General features: G+C 44.6%; 1 protein-coding gene across 1 annotated transcript; it reads left to right on the top strand.

The window, feature by feature from the left end:
* On the top strand, positions 12,501-14,208 carry LOC109947203 (zinc finger MYM-type protein 1-like). The gene is made up of 2 exons (XM_020556956.1): positions 12,501-12,886; positions 12,975-14,208. Exons 1-2 carry the CDS (start codon positions 12,501-12,503, stop codon positions 14,206-14,208), a joined length of 1,620 nt encoding a protein of 539 aa, XP_020412545.1.

Raw genomic sequence — 19,065 nt, 5'->3', positions numbered from 1 at the left:
GGAATTATTCCTCCCCTTTTTGGGATTGATTTGATTAATTAGGGATTTGATTTATTAGGGTAAATCATATCCCTAATTGTGGTAGGTATCAAATCAAATCCCGATTCAATTAGGTATCTTCTCATTTAATTGGGGATCGTGGTAATTAACCAAATCAAATCTCAACCTAATTAGGTAACGTTCAATTTAATTGGATAATTCTCAATTAAATTGAGTAACTCCTAATTAGGTTGATTGACTCCCAATTTGGTCAAATAATCCCCAAATGGTAGGAATTATTTGACCTAGGGTTTGATTTAATTAGGTTCCTACAAATGCCCCCCAGCTTCTGCATGGCGCGTGGTGGCATGTAGGAGATGTAATTTACCCGTTGGGCTGTCCAGCTGTAACTGGGCTTCCTTCGTGGACTTGGGCTCCTGCGTAGAGGAGGTGTTTGACTTGCCAATTTTATGAACTCCCATGTTGGAAAGAATTTGCGATTCCTTGTAGGTCAAGGAATTTTTATCCTTATAAATGTAGGGCTCCTCCAATTTATTCTTCACATCCAAAATCCATTCCGATTTCATTAGTGAGAGAGAGTAAGCTTTGGAGAATTTTTTCCGTTGTTCTTGAGTTCTTGTCTCCACCGCACACCCAAGGTAATTAGACTTGGGTTGTATATATTTTTTTTTTGTGTCTTTGTCCCGATTTTTGGCAGCTTGGATCATGCCTTCTAGTCGAAAGGGAGCTGAAAGGGAGGTCAGCAGGTTGGTGTGCACTGGTGAGCCAAGATGGCAGCAAGAGGTGCAAGCTTGGTGCGCAAGGGCAGAACAGGTGCGCAAGGGCTGGCCTTGCATGGATTGTGGCTACACTCTTGGGCTCGAGCTGGAGGTCTGGAGGAGCTGGGCCAGGAGCTTGAACCAGGTGGCATGAGGCCTTGCATTGGAGCTGAATGCGTGCTGGGCTAGCGCTGGGAGAAGTGGAGCTGGGCTGGAGCGAGGTAGGCTCGAGCTGGGCCTTCGCGCTGGGCGCGGGCTGCGCGTGTGGAGCGAGCGGGCCAGGCAGAGGAAGCGCCCTGGGCTGGAGCGAGGTGGGCCGCGAGCTGGATGGAGTCGACGGGCCTGGCCAATGCGCGATAGGCCGGAGGCGCTAGCTGGGCCGTGCGCTGCTGGGCTGCGATGCGAGTTGGACGACTCCTGCTGGGCTGTGTGCTGCTGGGCCGATTCCCTGGGCTGATCCAAGCAGCTTAAAATTTTTTTGTTTTGTTGCTGCTGCTGTTTTTTTTTTTTTTTTTTTTCGCATTCTAACATGTATAATTTTTTTCTTTTTGCAGCTACTTGTTGATTAACCATGTCTTCCGGAGATGGTAGCAAGGCTCCAAGTTCTCAGGTCCCTTTGTATTTATGGGGAGGCTCCATAGTGCATAGCAAGAAGTTTGTGGCCAACTTGCATCGCGTCACGACTGACGCTCAGTTCCAAAAGTGGCGAGCTGCTTATGCGTCTGCCATTCCAGATGACGTGCGGGTTAAGCTATTGAAGTCTCGGAAGGACAACGAGCCTTTGGTGGATGCGAATGACCCTGATGCTAGGATCATCACCTTCCGTCCTTTTTACTTCTCCTTGGGCTTCAAATTCCCGCTGTCAAAGCTTTTCAAGGAGGTGTTCTGCGCCATGGGGTGTGCTCCGAGCCAGTGTACTCCAAATGCTTACAGAGCGATCATGTGCTTCGAGAATCTGAGTCGTTTCTTCATGTTGGAGCTGACGGTGCGAGAGTTCTTTTATTTCTTCGAAGTGAGGCACTTCGAGCAGTATGCCCAAGTTCGTGTCTACAAGGCAAGTTGTTCAACAGTCTTAGTCAAGGGGATCACGCTTGGCATGACGACGTGCTGGAGGTCAGCGGACGGTGGGAAGGCGATGTCGGGGACGGCCCACTTGTTCCCATCACCTATTGTGATGGTATGTCTCTTTGCAATTTTCGATGCGCTCCTTTTATTTGAATTTCTTGAAATGTGGCTGACTAACTTCTGTCTTCTGCTTGCAGTGAGTGACATTAGCAAGCAATTGGAGCTTGGGCCGGACATGGCTAAGGTCTGTCGTGCTTTGAACATCCCTTTAAGGTTTCGCGAGTGGCGCTGGCTGTTGAGTGAGTATCGAGAAGAAGACGGTGGTTTGCCCCCTGTCGAGGACGTCGAAAGGTGGAAGCAGAACGGCCCTGACCCTGATGATCTGCTTGGCGGACAGGAAGAATGTTCTGCTGAATCTCTCTCAAAGAGAAAAGTTGCTGCCAAATCTTCAAGAGGTGAAGCTGCTTCTTCGCACGCGAAGGATGGGTCTCCATCGAGGAAGAAACCAAGGCTTCCTTCTGCTGAGAAGACTCAAGTGGGGTCTGCTCCCTCATCGTCTGCCAGGGTCAAGCATCTCGTGGGTGCAGATAGCACGAAGGTTGGTGGTATGCGCGGTATTCGGGGTGTTCCACCCGAGCCTCCTGCTGACACGCTCGACAACCATGATATGCTTCGTGAAACGGCTCGTGCCCGACCTAGTTCTGTCGAGCGTCAAAGAGATGCAGTCATTCCTCCTAGAAGTTCAAGTCGTCTGCATCGGTCAAAAGATGGAGATCGAAACGGGAGGTCTGCTCATGATCCAGCATTATTGACTCCTTTGGAGATGAAGTTAGCGGAGGCTAAGAAGATGAGAGAGTCATCTGCCCGGGTTAAAGGTTTTTCCTCCATGTCGACAGTTGGTCCTAAGGTGAACAAGCCTAGTTCTGTAGGGGATGCATGCGTATCTGATCTGCTCAAGACAAACTTCCTATCAAATCCGTCGTCCTGCGCTGAGTTGGTTGATCACATATGTCAGGCTGGCGATCTTGGCACTTTCTCGTGTCTTTCCTTGGAAAAACAAAGGGAAGCGTCACTCCATCTGATTCAAAAAGGACTGATTTTTGCTGCTGAGACTATTCGGAACTCATCTACCGTTGCCCCCTCTTCTGCCCAGCTCAGCGAGTTGGAGAAGAAGAATGCTGAATTGGCTAGCCAGCTTTCCGCCGAGTAGGCCCGCTATGAGAAGAAGACGTCTGATTTGAGGGCGATGATATCTGGGCTGAAAAGCTCCCTTACCGAGAAGGATTCTGAGCTCAACTCTTTCGCTGCTGATTTGGCTAGTCGAAAAGATGCCTTCTTTCGTCTTGAGCGTAAGAATGCGGACATCTCCCTTAGCTATGACAAACTCCTGGCTAGGTTTCACGCCTATCATAAGTCTGCCAAAGAATCCAAGTCTGAAGCCACCATAGATGCGTACAAGTTGGGCTATCTGCATTGCGCAAATGAGACTGATTCCTTGTATGCGATCGACGATGTAGACATCGAGATGCTCTGCCCCGACTCACCCCCTATGGAAGGGGGAATTAAAGAGCAGGTAGCTGGAGAGGATGAAGCAGAGGTAGACGCAGTAGACGAGATGATGACAGATGTCACGGTTCAGGCAGATGGAGTTGCTGAAGACGTAGCTAGTCAAGCGGATGCCGAAGAGGCTGCAGCTTAAAAGTCTTCTGCTGGCGTCTCCAAGTAGACGAAGACTCTTTTTTTGTTTCTTTTCAGCTTTTGTAGTTTGCTTTTTAAGAATAATTGGTCTTTATTTGACCATCTTCTTTTTGTTAAACTTGGCCGGTTGGTCTGTTTGTTATGGAAATTTCAATTGCATTTTCCAACTTCAACTTGCATATTTGACTTGTGAACTGCTTGAGTAACCAGCCTATGTTTTGATTGCACGTCCTCCTTTAGAGATTTGTGAGTACCAGGGTCCCCTCTTGAAGGACTTCGGGCATGCACTGCATATCCCGTAGGATGATTCCCCTTACGAAGTTGGCGAGCACCAGGGTCCCCCTTGAGAGACTCCGGGTGTGTTCTGCACATCTCTAGGATGATTTTCCTTAGGAAGTTGGCGAGTACCAGGGTCCCCCTTGAGAGACTCCGGGTGTATTCTGCACATCCCATAGGATGATTCCCTTTAGGAAGTTGGCAAGCACCAGGGTCCCCCTTGAGAGACTCCGGGTGCGTTCTGCACATCCCGTAGGATAATTTCCCTTAGGAAGTTGGTAAGCACCAGGGTCCCCCTTGAGAGACTCCGGGTGTGTTCTGCACATCCCGTAGGATGTTTTTCCCAGGTCACAGCATGTTTGGCCTATGTCCAAAGATATGTCGATGAGTGGCTCGCTTGGCCTACGTCCGGAGACTTGTCGATGTATGTTACCCGTTTGGCCTACGTCCGGAGACGTGTCGATGTGTGTGGCCCGTTTGGCCTACATCTGGAGACGTGTCGATGTGTGTGGCCCGTTTGGCCTACGTCTGGAGACGTGTCGGTGTGTGTGGCCCGTTTGGCCTACGTCCAGAGACGTGTCGATGTGTGTGGCCCGTTTTGCCTACGTCTGGAGACGTGTCGGTGTGTGTGGCCCGTTTTGCCTACGTCTGGAGACGTGTCGGTGTGTGTGGCCCGTTTGGCCTACGTCTGGAGACGTGTCGATGTGTGTGGCCCGTTTGGCCTATGTCCGGAGACGTGTCGATGTGTGTGGCCCGTTTGGCCTACGTCCGGAGACGCGTCGATGAGTGTGACCCGTTTGGCCTACGTCCGGAGACGCGTCGATGAGTGTGACCCGTTTGGCCTACGTCCGGAGACGTGTCGATGTGTGTGGCCCGTTTGGCCTACGTCTGGAGACGTGTCGATGAGTGTGGCCCGTCTGGCCTACGTCCGGAGACGTGTCGATGAGTGTGGCCCGTTTGGCCTACGTCCGGAGACGTGTCGATGAGTGTGACCCGTTTGGCCTACGTCCGGAGACGTGTCGATGTGTGTGGCCCGTTTAGCCTACGTCCGGAGACGTGTCGATGTGTGTGGCCCGTTTGGCCTACGTCCGGAGACGTGTCGATGAGTGTGACCCGTTTGGCCTACACCCGGAGACGTGTCAATTGCTTTTGTGAACACTCCATTGGAAAGAAAAGCTTGAACTTGTATTGATGTCTGTGTGACTACATTGCTTTATTGAACAAAAAGATGAGCTTGCATGAGTAACATCAAAAGTAACTTGTCTTCAATGGAGGTGAGGGAGGCTTGGGTGCCTGCTTAGAGCTGAGCTGATAGGCGAGGAGCTTCGTAGATAGTACCTTCGGAGGTGATGGGCATTCCGTTGTCTTGGAACTTCCTTCCCTTACAAGGTGATGTTAGGATCGTCTTCCATGACTGGGTAGCAGGTGACAGCTTGGGAGACCTTCGCTTGTCGCTTGCATGATCTTTCTCTTCTGCTCCTCGGTGGTCAGCCTAGACTCTTAAAGTCGGCTAAGATCATGCTGATCTATATGACTTTTTTTGTGGAGGTTCGTTGGCGGCCGCGTCACGATCTTTGATTTGCTGTATAGCCCCCTTTGCAATGAATTTCATGCAATGGCCGTCTCCGACCAGTTCTTCGAGGTGCTTTTTCCAGGCGAAGCAGTCATTTGTGTAATGACCGTGCCCTTCATGGAATTCGCAGTATCTACTGGTATCCTTCTTGGCGGGGTTTCCCTTCAAAGGCGATGATTTCTTCAACCAAGGCATGTTCTTTACTTGGGCTAGGATCTGCTGTATCGAAATAGTGAACTTGGTGTAGGTCTCAGTTGTTGGAGCACCCCCCTGAGGCTGTAATTCGCGCTTGCCCCCATCCTTGTCTTTTATCATGTCGTTTCTTTGGCTGGCCGGTTCAACCGGTTGATCGGCCTGCTTGGAAGCTTTCTTTGCGACGGTCCGGTCATCGTCCCAAAGTGCATAGCGCTCTGCTGTCGCGAAGACTTCTACTAGTGTTTGGCAGGGAGAGATGGTCAGCTCACGATACAGCTCACACTCAATTGGCAAGCCCCTCTTGAAGGCCGATGACGCGATTCGGTCGTCACATCCAATGATGTTCGCCCTTTCTGCTTTGAACCTCTTGATGTAATCTCGAAGGGATTCTTCATACTTCTTTTGCCGGTTGAACAGGTGATCAGGGTTCTTCTTGATCGTCCGGTAAGAGGTGTATTCTTTGGTGAAGACGTAAGCTAGCTCCTTGAAGCTGTTGATCGACCCAGATGGCAGGGAGTAGAACCAGTCTTGGGCTGCTCCTAGCAAGGTCATTGCAAACACCTTGCACATCAGCGCATCGTTAGCCTTGTAGAAGATCATGATACTTTTGAAGTGCTTTAGATGACTCTCGGGATCGGAATCCCCTTTGAAATGCGTGAATGAAGGCATTGAGAATTTCTTTGGGGGAGCAGTCTGCTCGATCTCGGCAGTGAAAGGCGTAGAGTTTGCTTGGTCCACCTCCCTGTGTAGAGCATCTTCGAAATTTCTACCAATCTTTAAGTTACGAAGTCGGTCGTTTACGAGCTTCTTGACGTCCTCCGCGCGCATGGCTTGCCGATCACGTTGGCTACCCTCGTGATTCAGGCGGGGATGGTTGGCTTCCTCATCGACTTGAAGAAGTTGAGCCCCTCGGTTACCTTGCCCGTGAGGCAGATTGGTGGATTGAGCTTGCGAAGATTCCTCCACGAGTTGTTGTCGCAAGTTGGTTCTCGAGCGGGTTAGTAAACTTCGGTCGTTGCGTTCGTCACGCAATCGTTCACGGACTCGTGCCCCTTGTGTGCCTAGTCTTGAATGGATCGTCGATTGGCTCAGAGTACGACTTGCAGATGTCTGCGTCTCGCCAGCTCGATCTTGTTCTCTCCCCTGCCAGTTTGTCTCTGACTGACTAGTCTGGGATCCCTCAAAATGCTCGCCGGTATGCTCGCAGATCCTTCCCTTATTGTCATGGGCTCCAAGGTTTTAACCGAAGTTGATCTGCCTGAGGAGCTGGCCAATTAAATTGTTTTGGTCGTCAACCCTTTGTGTAAGCTGATCTACTCATGAGTTAAGGCTCACTTGACTGCGCGGGTCGGGAATAGAGGTATGGGTCAGGCCCAATGGCAGATGGGCTAGGGTTCCATTAGATGTGCACACGGGTGCATACGTCAAGTGTGGTTGCAAAGGAGCGAGTGAATGGATTTGCTCCAAGACTAGGGAATGGCCCGAGATGGCATTGAGGTGGTCACGAATGGCGGCACTGTCATAGGTGGCGGCACCGGCACCTAAGCCTTGCAGTTGCACGACGGAGGAGGCCACGGGGCTGCACGGCTGCGCTGCAATTTCAGCAGCCACATGGCACAGCTGCTGCTGCGTTCCGGTTGCTATAGCAGTTGTTTGGAGAGATTGCGTAGCTGCCGGAGGTGGCTGGACAGCATGGGCAGCCACGAGGGGCTGCTGGAACCCGCCAGGAAGCTGCTGGAACGCGCTGGCAGCCATGGGAGGCTGCTGGGAATCTCCGGGAAGCTGTTGGAATGCTCTGGCAGCCATGGGAGGCTGCTGGAACTCGCTGGGAAGCTGCTGGAACGTGCTGGCAGCGATGGGAGGTTGCTGCAAAACTCTGGCAGCAGCTGTACCTCGTGGTGGCAGCGAGGCTTCGGCCGTTCCGGAGTGCGCCATCGCGGTGGTTTTGCCCCTAAGGCTTTTGCTTCCAACCATGGTTGTTTGGAAGGCTTCGGTGGATTGAAAAAATAGGTTTGGAGCACGCTTCGAGTATATCTCGTGCTCTCAATGAAAGCACCAATTTGTTTGTGCAAATAATCTCACGGGAGAATATTCGCCAAAGATTGCTTCGTCTTCTCTGCTTCTCTCTCTCCCTGCAAAACAGATCGGAGTAAAAGGACCACACCCGGGGGGTGTTGGCCAAAGGCCCTCCGATACCTAAGTCAGGTAGGGTGTTTCAAGGAAAACCGGGTGGCCGGAGCCCTGTGTGAGAGAGAGAAAGAAAGGAGGTGGCTAGGGTTTTTGAGAAATAATTTATGCAGAGTTTCAGTAGGAATTTAGACGTACCTCAACCATTGTGTATGGCTATGCTTTTGTAGTAGTCTCGGAGGCTAGGGTTTCTGAGGAATAATTCCGTAGATGGAAGGGAATTATTCCTCCCCTTTTTGGGATTGATTTGATTAATTAGGGATTTGATTTATTAGGGTAAATCAAATCCCTAATTGTGGTAGGTATCAAATCAAATCCCGATTCAATTAGGTATCTTCTCATTTAATTGGGGATCGTGGTAATTAACCAAATCAAATCTCAACCTAATTAGGTAACGTTCAATTTAATTGGATAATTCCCAATTAAATTGAGTAACTCCTAATTAGGTTGATTGACTCCCAATTTGGTCAAATAATCCCCAAATGGTAGGAATTATTTGACCTAGGGTTTGATTTAATTAGGTTCCCACACTCATTTTGATGTTTCTCCTCCTAACAGAAGCCTCATTTGCTCTGGACTTTTACTACCAAAACTGCAGTGTGCCCGTAAGTTGTGGCCGCGAAGACATTAGCTATCCATTCTACATCCAAGGCAAGCAAGATCCCTTCTGTGGGTACCCTGGCTTCCAGCTCTCTTGCCATGGAGATGGTGAAGATGCCTACCCACTTCTCCAATTGTCTGGTAACAATTACACCAGCCACAACATCGATTACCAAAGAAAGTCTCTTAGTCTCTTCTTGTCTCAAATTCTCTGCTTTCGGGCTACTTAGTAAGCACTGCTTGTAACAATGATATTTCATCACTCCATAACTTAACCCTTCCCAATGATCAGTTCGAGTTGGCTTCAAACCAAGCTGACTTCTTTTTGCTCTACAATTGCAACTCTTCTGTGGTTGAGTCATTTCCAAAGTACAAAGTCGGTTGCTTTGATCAGGCAACTAACAAAACCAGAAGTAATACTTCAGTTCTGGCTCTGCCTTAGGATGAATATCCAAAATTTGGAAGTCACAAGTATAGAGGAGAAGTGGTGGTGTGTCATGCTAGAGGAGGGTATGAGAATGGTGAGGTGGGATTAATACAAGAGGTTTTGAGCAGAGGGTTTGACCTGAATTGGTTTGCTAGTGACTGCAGCCGCTGCCAAGACAGTGGAGGGAGGTGCGGCTTCAATTACACAACCTACCATTTTAGGTGTCTCTGCCCACGGGGGACTTTTTCTTGGCGCTGTGGTTCGTACGATAAGGGTTAGTATTTTGTCCTCTTTTTTCCCCCCCTACTGTTGCCTCTATTTTTCTTTCTCTGTGCATGAAACTATTGTTGAGAGTGTTTGTCCCACATTGAAATGTTAAGGGACTTAACCTAGGTTTATAAGGAGTTGAGGTTCCACTCCAAAACCAATTGGCAATGGGAGGAGTAGCCCAACTCCTTATAAACCTAGGCTAGATCCCTTAACATTTCAATGTGAGACAAACACTCTCAGCAACTATTATGAATTGCTAGATGATTATTCTGCAAAATAATAATAATAATAATAAAATCGCCATACAGCCTCTCTTGGGTATATAGAGTAGTCTAACATTGAATATCAAACCTTACAAAAGCGAATCTTGAACATCTAAACAAAAATAAAATAAAGTAAATTTGATGCGATTTGAAGTTCTATTTATATAAAAAAATGATACAATATCTCATTTAATGACATTATAACCATAAATGTAACAGATGCATAAGTGTCGCCGAATCTGCGAAAGGAAAAATATAAAAATTGAGAAGCATAGGATCGTATAGTTCATTTGATTCATGAACAATGTTTTAATTCACCACCGTTTTTATTAATACGAAAAAAAAACCTTTGCATAATATCGAATCTCATGTCAACTTTAGTGCGTTTGTACGTAATTTTTAAGGTGAGAGTCAGGTGGCTGGAGCCGTGTGGAGAAAATATATATATATATATAGAGAGAGAGAGAGAGAGAGAGAGAGAGAGAGAGAGAGAGAGAGAGAGAGAGAGAGAGAGAGAGAGAGAGAGAGAGTGGAGCTTTGGGTATTTTCGGGTTTTTAGAAGTACCTTGAATGTTCGGTGTAGCCGTGTATTTATAGGCTCTTTGCGTATAAATATCTAAATTGGTGATGAATGTTTGGGTTTTTAGAAGTACCTCGATATCAAATCTCCTAATTTGGTGATATATCTCCAAATTGGGATAATATCGAAATTGGTGATATTATCTTTGTCCCATATTTAAAATATTATTCTTATTTTTAGTATTAATTAATTGGCCAAATAAATGGGCTCAATTAATTAACATAGGGATTCTGAATAAAAGAAATATTTTTCTCATCCACGTGGCTTTTTGTAATTGGAAACTAGAACGCTCCCACAATAATTCTCAAGAATAAACATAGCAACGTTCTAACTAATAAAGTTATATAAATAAAATTCCTCCAAGCATAAATAAGTTAAGAGAACACCATATTTCAATTAAAATCAAGGAACATGGTATAGATATGGTTGTTGAGGCCCAAAAAAGTCCATGGTTAGGCTCAAATAAGTTTTCGGTCCAATACGATACTGTATTAAGAAAAGTCACATATCGGAGTACACGAAGGCTCATCATATACAAGTCATAGTCTACGTGTCATGCTAAATAAATAATTTGCCATGCCAAGGACTGAAATAATATTATAAAATACAAGCCCATGCTAAACTGAGCACCGTGCCCCAATTCAAAGACGATAAAATTGAAGCATGCCGAGCGACATGCCATGCCAAGCAAGGAATTATTATTCCGCACCCAATCACGCCACAAACTTAAGTGGGCCCCAAGCCACTCAAATACTCAGGGCTTGCTTGAGTGAGTTGTGGTATGAATGGTAATAAATCGACATGAGGCCTATTAATGAGCCGAAAAATGGAAGTCTCGGGTTGCTTGGGAGCCTAGGGACTCAAGCCCATTTCTTAGGCCCAAACATGTGGGTGAGCACAAAAGAGGAAAAAAATAGCCCTATCAAAATAGCCTATTGACTCAACCAAAAAGCCCAACGTTTAATAAAAATAGCCCACTTACTTAATGAACCACCTTAGCCCATACAATTACCATAATGAGCTACAAAGGCCCCAGCACTTGGCTGGAACAACAAAAGCCACGAAGGGGAGGTTTGAAGGTTCATTGAACAAAAGCTGTTGGGAGGTTCCAGCACATGGGGGGAGCAAGTTTCAAGCAAAAAACATTCAAGAAACCAAAGGATATTAGCGCGCAAGTTGCCAGGAGGAGAAGCACCATTCGAACCAGTATGTACATCCATTTGCTTTCCTTCATAAGATCTAGCCATGAAAGGAGAAAGGAAAGAAGAAGAAAAATACATGAGAATGAGAGTTTCCCACCGAAACAGCTGCGGGAAAGGGGCCTTGAGCTCCCAAAAATCCCTGATTTTGTGCAAATAGGTAGATGAAATTCACCAAGATAGGAAAAGTCAAGGGAGGAGAGGAGAATGGAAGGGAAAAGCTTGGCCAAATTGGGTGGAAACTATTAGGGTTTCTTGGGAAAGAATGGTTTCCAGCGGCTATAAAATGAGGCATCTTCTACCCAACGAAACCAACCTACATTTCAGAGAGCAAGCTTCCTCTCTCACCTGCAACACCCAGAAAATTCGTGCTGTTCATCCTCCTCCCCATTTTTCCGCATTCTGGCAGGCTGCTCTAGCATTTGACAGAGTCACTGTCAAGCTGCCATAAATAATACTCAAGCCACCCATTCATCTTTTTTTCCTTATTCTCAGCCAAACCCAGGGACGGACCCACAGTGGGGTCAATGGGGTCAAACGACCCCATGGACTCCATGGAAGCAAGGTAGAAGGTGCCTTTGAATTGGGGTGTGACCCCATGAGAGAGAGGATTTACAGACAGAGCAAGAAGAAGATGAACAGGAAAGCTCTGTTCTGTTTGAAAGAAGCTGGCCAAAACGGCGTCGTTTTGGCCCAGCTTCTAATTTTTTTTTAAAAACAGACTAGCCAAAACGGCGTCGTTTTGGACCAGCCCGGGTTATTTTTTTTTAAAAACACGCTGTCCAAAACGACGACGTTTTGGCCAGCGAGTTTAAAAAAAAATTCGCGTGTCTGATCCAAAACGACGCCGTTTTGGTCCAGGTGTTATAAAAAAAAAAAACTGAACAGATGCCCAGCTTCTTCCTCCCGAATTTTCATTCCAAAACACCTATTTTCTAAACCCTCAAACCTAAATCCCCAATCTCCACCCCCCACAAACCTTTAACCCTCTTGCCCACCAAGCCTTGAAGCCCCAAATCCTCCATTGTTGCCGCTGCCAGCAGCTCCGCCACTTTCAAAAGCTTGCCTCCACTTCCACCACCTCACAATTCAAGGTAAATTCTAACTCTAAACCTAAATTGCTTGAATTGAAATTGAATTTATGATTGTATTATATTGTTTAGATTTATTGGATGTTTCATTTATGAATTTTTTGTGGTTAATTGGTATAAATTTGGTGTTGTTTTGATTTATTGGATGTTTCACTTATGAATTTTTTGTGGTTAATTGGTATAAATTTGGTGTTGTTTTGATTTATTGGATGTTTCATTTATGAATTTTTTGTGGTTAATTGGTATAAATTTGGTGTTCTCTTGAATCAAAATACACATATTGAAACAACTGTGAGCAAACACTCTGAACAAGCTCGTATGGCATATCGAAGATGCTTAATTGCATCAATCAAGTGCACTAAGTTTCTATTGAGACAAGGTCTTTCTTTTCGTGGAAATGATGAAAGTGCAACTTCAAGCAATAGGGGAAATTACTTGGAGTTATTGCAATTCCTTGCAGACAATGATGAGAAAGTTAAAGAAGTTGTGTTGGAAAATGCTCCGGGGAATCTCAAGTTAGTAGCTCTAAAGATTCAAAAAGATATTGTGAATGCATGTGCCGGGGAAACACTTGATGTCATCATGAGTGGTTTAAAAGATAGATTCTTTTCTATATTGGTGGATGAAGCACGTGATATTTCTGTGAAAGAGCAAATGGCTATGGTGTTGCGTTATGTGGATGACAAAAGGCATGTAATTGAAAGGTTTGTGGGGGGTTCAACATGTTACCGACACCACTTCAAGTACACTAAAGGATGCCATTGACATATTCTTTTCTTCCAATGGTTTGAGCTTTTCCAAGTTACGAGGACAAGGTTATGATGGAGCTAGCAATATGAGAGGTGAGTTGAATGGCCTTAAAACAAAGATTTTGAGAGAACAACCTTGTGCATACTATGTTCATTGCTTTGCTCATCAACTTCAACTAGCACTTGTTGCCGTAGCAAAGAAGAATATTGATATTGCCTCTTTCTTCACAACCACTAATAGTGTGGTTAACCATGTTGGAGCATCGTGTAAGCGGCGTGATGCACTTAGAGCACAACTCCAAGAAGAACTTGTGATAGCTTTTGCAAATGATTGTCTTATAACAGGGCGAGGTTTGCATCAAGAAACAAGTCTCAAACGTGCCGGTGACACACGATGGAGCTCACATTACGGTACCATTATTAGCATCATTTCTATGTTTTCATCTGTGATTCATGTGCTTCAAATGATTATTGATGATAATCCCAATGATAGTGCCGGTGAAGCAAATAAGATTCAAAGGGAAATGCTTACTTTTCAGTTTGTGTTTCACCTATTCTTAATGAAGGCTATATTGGGACTCACAAATGATGTGTCACAAGCATTGCAAAAGAAAGATCAAGAAATTGTGAATGCAATGGCTTTGGTGAAATCATGCAAGGAAAAACTACATTGGATGAGGAATAATGGGTTTGATGCATTGGTTGAAGAGGTGTCTTCATTTTGTGACAAACATCATATTGATGTTCCTACCATGGATGAGGCCTTCGTACTTCCAGGGAGGTCAAGGCGTAATGCTCCAATAAAGACAAATAGTCATCATTATCATGTGGAGCTCTTTATTTATGTCATTGACGAGCAACTTACGGAGTTAGATGATCGTTTTAATGAGGTAAATACTGAGTTGCTTATTTGTTTGGCATGTTTGAGTCCAAATGATTCATTTGTAGCTTTTGATAAACAAAAGTTACTTCGTCTTGCTCAATTTTATCCTCAAGACTTTTCGGATGGGGATCTTTTGGCACTTGATGATCAACTTGAGCTTTATATTCATTATGTGAGTTCGAGTAGTGATTTCTCTTACTTGCAAGGGATTGGTGATCTTGCAAAAAAAAATGGTGGAGACAAGGATGCATCGAGCATTCAATTATGTGTATTTGCTTATTACATTGGCTCTAGTTTTACCGGTTGCTACTGCTTCAGTCGAGAGGGCATTCTCCGTCATGAATATTATCAAAGGTCCACTTCGGAACAAAATGGGAGATCAATGGTTGAGTGATAGCTTGCTTGTTTATGTTGAGAATGATGTTTTTGATTGTATTGAAAATGAAGCTATAATGCTACGTTTTCAAAATATGAAACCTCGTCGTGGCCAATTGTAATTTGTAATGTTATTTTTTTACATGAATTATGAATGAATGTACTCTAGTTTTATTTTCAATGTTATTTTAATCTTTCAAAAAAAAAATTGAACTTTTACACTATGACCCCACGACACAAAATTCCTGGGTCCGTCCCTGGCCAAACCTCTCTGCAAACTCTTCATCTCCTACCTTAATACCCTTTCACCCCCTCCCCCCCAGGAACACTTAGTTTTCTCTTCAGTGCTAAACTCATGACAATTTTACTCCCATGCCACAAGCTTCTCATGCCAAGCTAGAAAATTTATCTGTAAGCTGTTGTCATTTTCATTGGTGAAGGTAACCAAGATGTTTCCTAAGGCTTCTCTGTCCTTTCGAAGCATTCTTGGGGCTTGATTTCTGAACTCAGATACATGGGACGATTTCTTCAGTTCGCTCTTTACGGCAGCCCAGCCCATTTGTAGATGCCGGAAGAAAAAAGCCCCTACAATGGTGAAATCGTACAAACTTAGATGAATATTCTGACCTAAAAAAAATGCATTATTCGAAAACAAAGAAGAGATAATAGGACAAATGGGGTGGTTCTCTGTTGGGGGGAGAGAAAGAGAGAAGTTGAGAGGCAGTGGTGGTGGTGTTAGGCTAGATCGGAGAATGGGAGAATGGGTGTTGGTTGGGTGGATGATGGGAGTTGGACTTAGTAGAGTTAACATATTAAAAGTAAGGGTTATCTACTGTAGGCGTCCTTGAACTTTACCTCGAGTTGTAATTGGGTCCACGAATTTTTTTTTAAGGCAATTAGGTCATCCAAGCCTCTCATCCGTTCCAATTAAGTCCTTCCGTCAATTTGGCCGTTAATTTGAGGGTTAAAACCGTCCATCTCAATTAAAATATTTTAAAATTTAAAATTTAGAAAAATAAATAAATAAACTTTAAAAAAAAAGATAAAAATCCAAAAGCACAAGGAAAAAACTCTTCGTCTCTTTCCTCCCAGTCCTCCTCCTACCCCCAACGTTTAGCCAGCCAGCCAACCTTAGACCCCAAGCCACCCAAAACACCACCCACTCTCCCCACACTCTAGCACACACCCTACTTTGTCGTCAATTTCATCGATGACAGTGACTTCTTCTGTAATAACCCAAACCTTAATTAATATTTAATTATTAATTTATTAAGAGGAAAAGACAATTTTGCCCTTGAAATAATTTATGATATAAAAGTTGACTTTTGACCGAGAAGGAATTTGACAATTCCACACATACCGTTGCGTAGAGCACGACGAAACGAGTCCGTAGACACGATGTGAGCTGGAATTGGAGCTTTAACGAAGAAAATACTGTCAAAATACTCCGAGGGGCAAAATGGTAATTTTGGAAATCAGGATTTTTTTTAATTTTTTTATAAAACTGATCTTCTTCTTCTCTCTCCCTCACAATTGCGACACCCCCCCTATTTTGCAGCCGTCACCTTCTCTCATCCATAGCCACCGCCACCCTCTACTCCGACAGACGAGATCGGACCCAATCGAACCACCGCCGCTTCCTCTTCCTCTCCTGACCAGTCTTTGCCCTTGGAACCGCCGGTTTTCATGGGAAAACGTCCGAGAACGTGTCGGTTTTGGCAGATTTTTCAAGCTTTCGATCTCCGTCATCCGGCCACCAAATCGGACGAGTGAGGTATGATTTTCTAGCTATTTTCCATGCTCTAGTTGCTGGTTGGGTAGGATTTCAGAAATTTCAAGCGTAGATTGTTCGATTTTCAATATAGGTTTTAGTCAATTTTGAGGGTGCAATTCCGGCCACTTCCGGCCAGTTTTTGGGGTAAGTCCAAGAACAAAAGTGGTTCTAAATAGGGTGTTTTACCTAGGATAGGAGTTTGGGCCAGCGGTTTGGAGTTTTTCCGACTACCAGAAATTTATCAAGCCACCCACGTGCTGCCGCCGGGTGTGGCGGTGCGTGGGCAGTTTAGTGGAGATCACTTTCAGTCCTAGAATGATCATCGTGTTGTCACGAGCGCGTAGGAATTCGTGGTTCTCAATTTGGATACCGTTTGAGCCTCGAACGGATTTTGCATATTGTGCGATTTTCGGTTTCAATATTGCTGAGCCGTTGGATCGTAATCTTTTTCAGATATGTTAATCTAGACAATTCCAGGATCGTTTAGGATTCGACGGATCGTGAATCGGAGTCCCGGATACTCCGAAATTACGAACCCTATGGCTAGGGTTTTAGAAATAATGCGATTGTACGATCGTGATCAATCCGACCGTCCGATAGAGATCAAACCCTCAGGACATGTGTCCTAGGTATATTGGAACTTTTAGAGACTTTCAGATCATAATTTTTAGGTCGTGGACCTTCGGGGTCCTGGGTTGACTTTTGGGACTTTACCGCTTTTTGAGTCCCGAGATACTTCTAAATTGTTCCAAGTGGAAGGCAAGCTTTTGTGGGCATAAGAACAACTTTAATTTGATGCACGCACTTCTAGGAGCTGGGGGTTAGGGTTTTGAATTTAATACTATTTTGAGTATTGTATTAATAGAATATTATGGTAATTGAACAGGCACCCGGGCACCAGTTGACCCGCAGGAGGGACCTTCAAGAGGTCCAGAGAGCACGGACCAGCAGTGAATGAACTCTTTGTTTTTTATAAATGAATTTAAGCAGTTCAGTTACAGTATTTGATCTTGAATAAGTTTTATTCAAAGATTCGTGTTTTATAAGCTGTTATATGCTTTTAAATATTTTGTTTTGCATGCTGCTGAGTGGAATATCCTTTAAAGGATATAGGAAAAGAAATTATAGCTAATTATCATATAAACGGTAGCAGAGTTTTAGAGTTTACAGAAATTCAGTTATTTAGCAGATTTTCTTTAGAAACTTTATATTTTCCTAAACCACCTTAGGTACCCAGATATACAGATGTTGCCTTCGGTAAATAAGTTGTCTTCAGATCAAATGTTGCCTTCGGATTTTATTAGTTGCCTTTGGTTTAGTCAGCATGCTTGACAGTTGCCCTACAAGTTCTATGGTACCCGAACTCGTGTGGAGCGAGTAATGCAGATCATGCTGACTACGGTCCGCTGAATCCTGTGAGTTGCGGCTCGGACTGACCTTGTGTCACTGAGACCTGTGAGTACGTATCACCCATGGTGATGCGAGGAATTGACGGATATTAGGAATTGACGAAAATAAAGGGTACACCTAGGTGAGTTTTAAACTGTTTTCAATGCTTTTAAGAGATTAATGTTGACCAAGAGTATGATTGACATATATATATGTATAAATATATGAGTGCATTGGTTTCAGTACAAATATAATAAAGAGAATGATTTAGTTTTGTATAACTGTTTTTACAGTGGGGTTAGTATGTTCATATGTATTTTTTCTAAACTTTGTTTTTTGGTCCACTCACCTTTTTAATGTTTTGCACCCAGGCAGTAGACGTGTACAGTGATCCACCACTGGGCCATTTTCCACCTTCCGCGCTTTCCTTTCTGATGTAGGACGTTTCTGTAAAAAAATTGACTCATTTTGTAAATTCTTAGTAGTCACTTTGATAATTTGCCATAGAATTGGAATTTAACTGTTGGAATGTATATATATACGTAAGATGGCAGTTGGTGGTATATATATATGCTTGTTTGGCAGGTGTAAATTTTGGGAATTGATCCAACTACAGGGGAGACTTTGTCGATTTTTCGGTAGAAGTCAACCTTGTTATTTTATCGTGCTTTGTAAGGAAGGGCAATTAGGTCATTTGTGCCCGATACCCGCCAGGTGTCGGACACGCACAGGGTCCTGTCATCTCCAACATGGATCATCTTAACTGAGAGACTGTGGTGAGCATGAAGTGGCAAGGCTACATCGTGGCTACCCCAAAATCCTGAGGCAATGGAGAATCTGGCTCTAAACACGGGCGAATACTTGTTCCCAAAAGTGGATCATTATTTGGATTTAGAATACAAGTTTATGGAAAGAGAAAGGGATTTGAGGGGGCTAGCAACCAGATCTGGACACAACCCAACCTCAAATCTCTTAACTACCGCACTTTCCATGGCTTTCCTCCAATCATTTTTTCTGCAACATACAGTCTCCAAAAGCACAATACCAAAACTATAGATGTCTAATTCTACTGATATCGAGGCGTTCTTATGCCATTCACTGAAAGGACCCGCCCCGAATTTTCTCAAAACCCGAGACGAACCCTTTGGAATTCCTGACATCACTCCGATGCCAGACCCACTTACTAAAAATCGAGACTCCCTGCCGAAATTTCGGCAGAGTCTCCCCTATAAATTGGACATTTTCCAAAATTCCAACCTGCATAAAAACGCATTTAATATCCACAACTGGCAGCATGCACAATATAATTTCAGGCAAATTCTCATAAATGGCCTTCGGCCTTCTAATAATTTCCAAACAACTACCAAACAATTCAAATACAAATTTATGACTAATATTTAGTCTGCGGCTGCACCTAATAACCTTAGGCTGCCTACGTACCCTCCTTGAGGGATCAAGCCACACGTAGTTCTTCCCTAAAACCCAGTTCCCCACTTGGGCGCTACCTTATTTCATTTCTTTGTATTTCATATAATCTCCCCATACGCCGATACAACCAACGCCACGTATGGGGCCTGTCAACACGCCGGATAACCTACGCCACGTGCGACTATGCCATACTATCATAATATCTCCCCATACGCCGGTACAACCAACGCCACGTATGTGGTCTGTCTCAACACCGGATAACCTACGCCACGTGAGACCTGCATA

This window comes from Prunus persica, chromosome G1, assembly GCF_000346465.2.
Source record: "Prunus persica cultivar Lovell chromosome G1, Prunus_persica_NCBIv2, whole genome shotgun sequence".
NCBI classification, from domain to species: domain Eukaryota; kingdom Viridiplantae; phylum Streptophyta; class Magnoliopsida; order Rosales; family Rosaceae; genus Prunus; species Prunus persica.
This window is presented reverse-complemented; position numbering and strand designations above follow the sequence as displayed.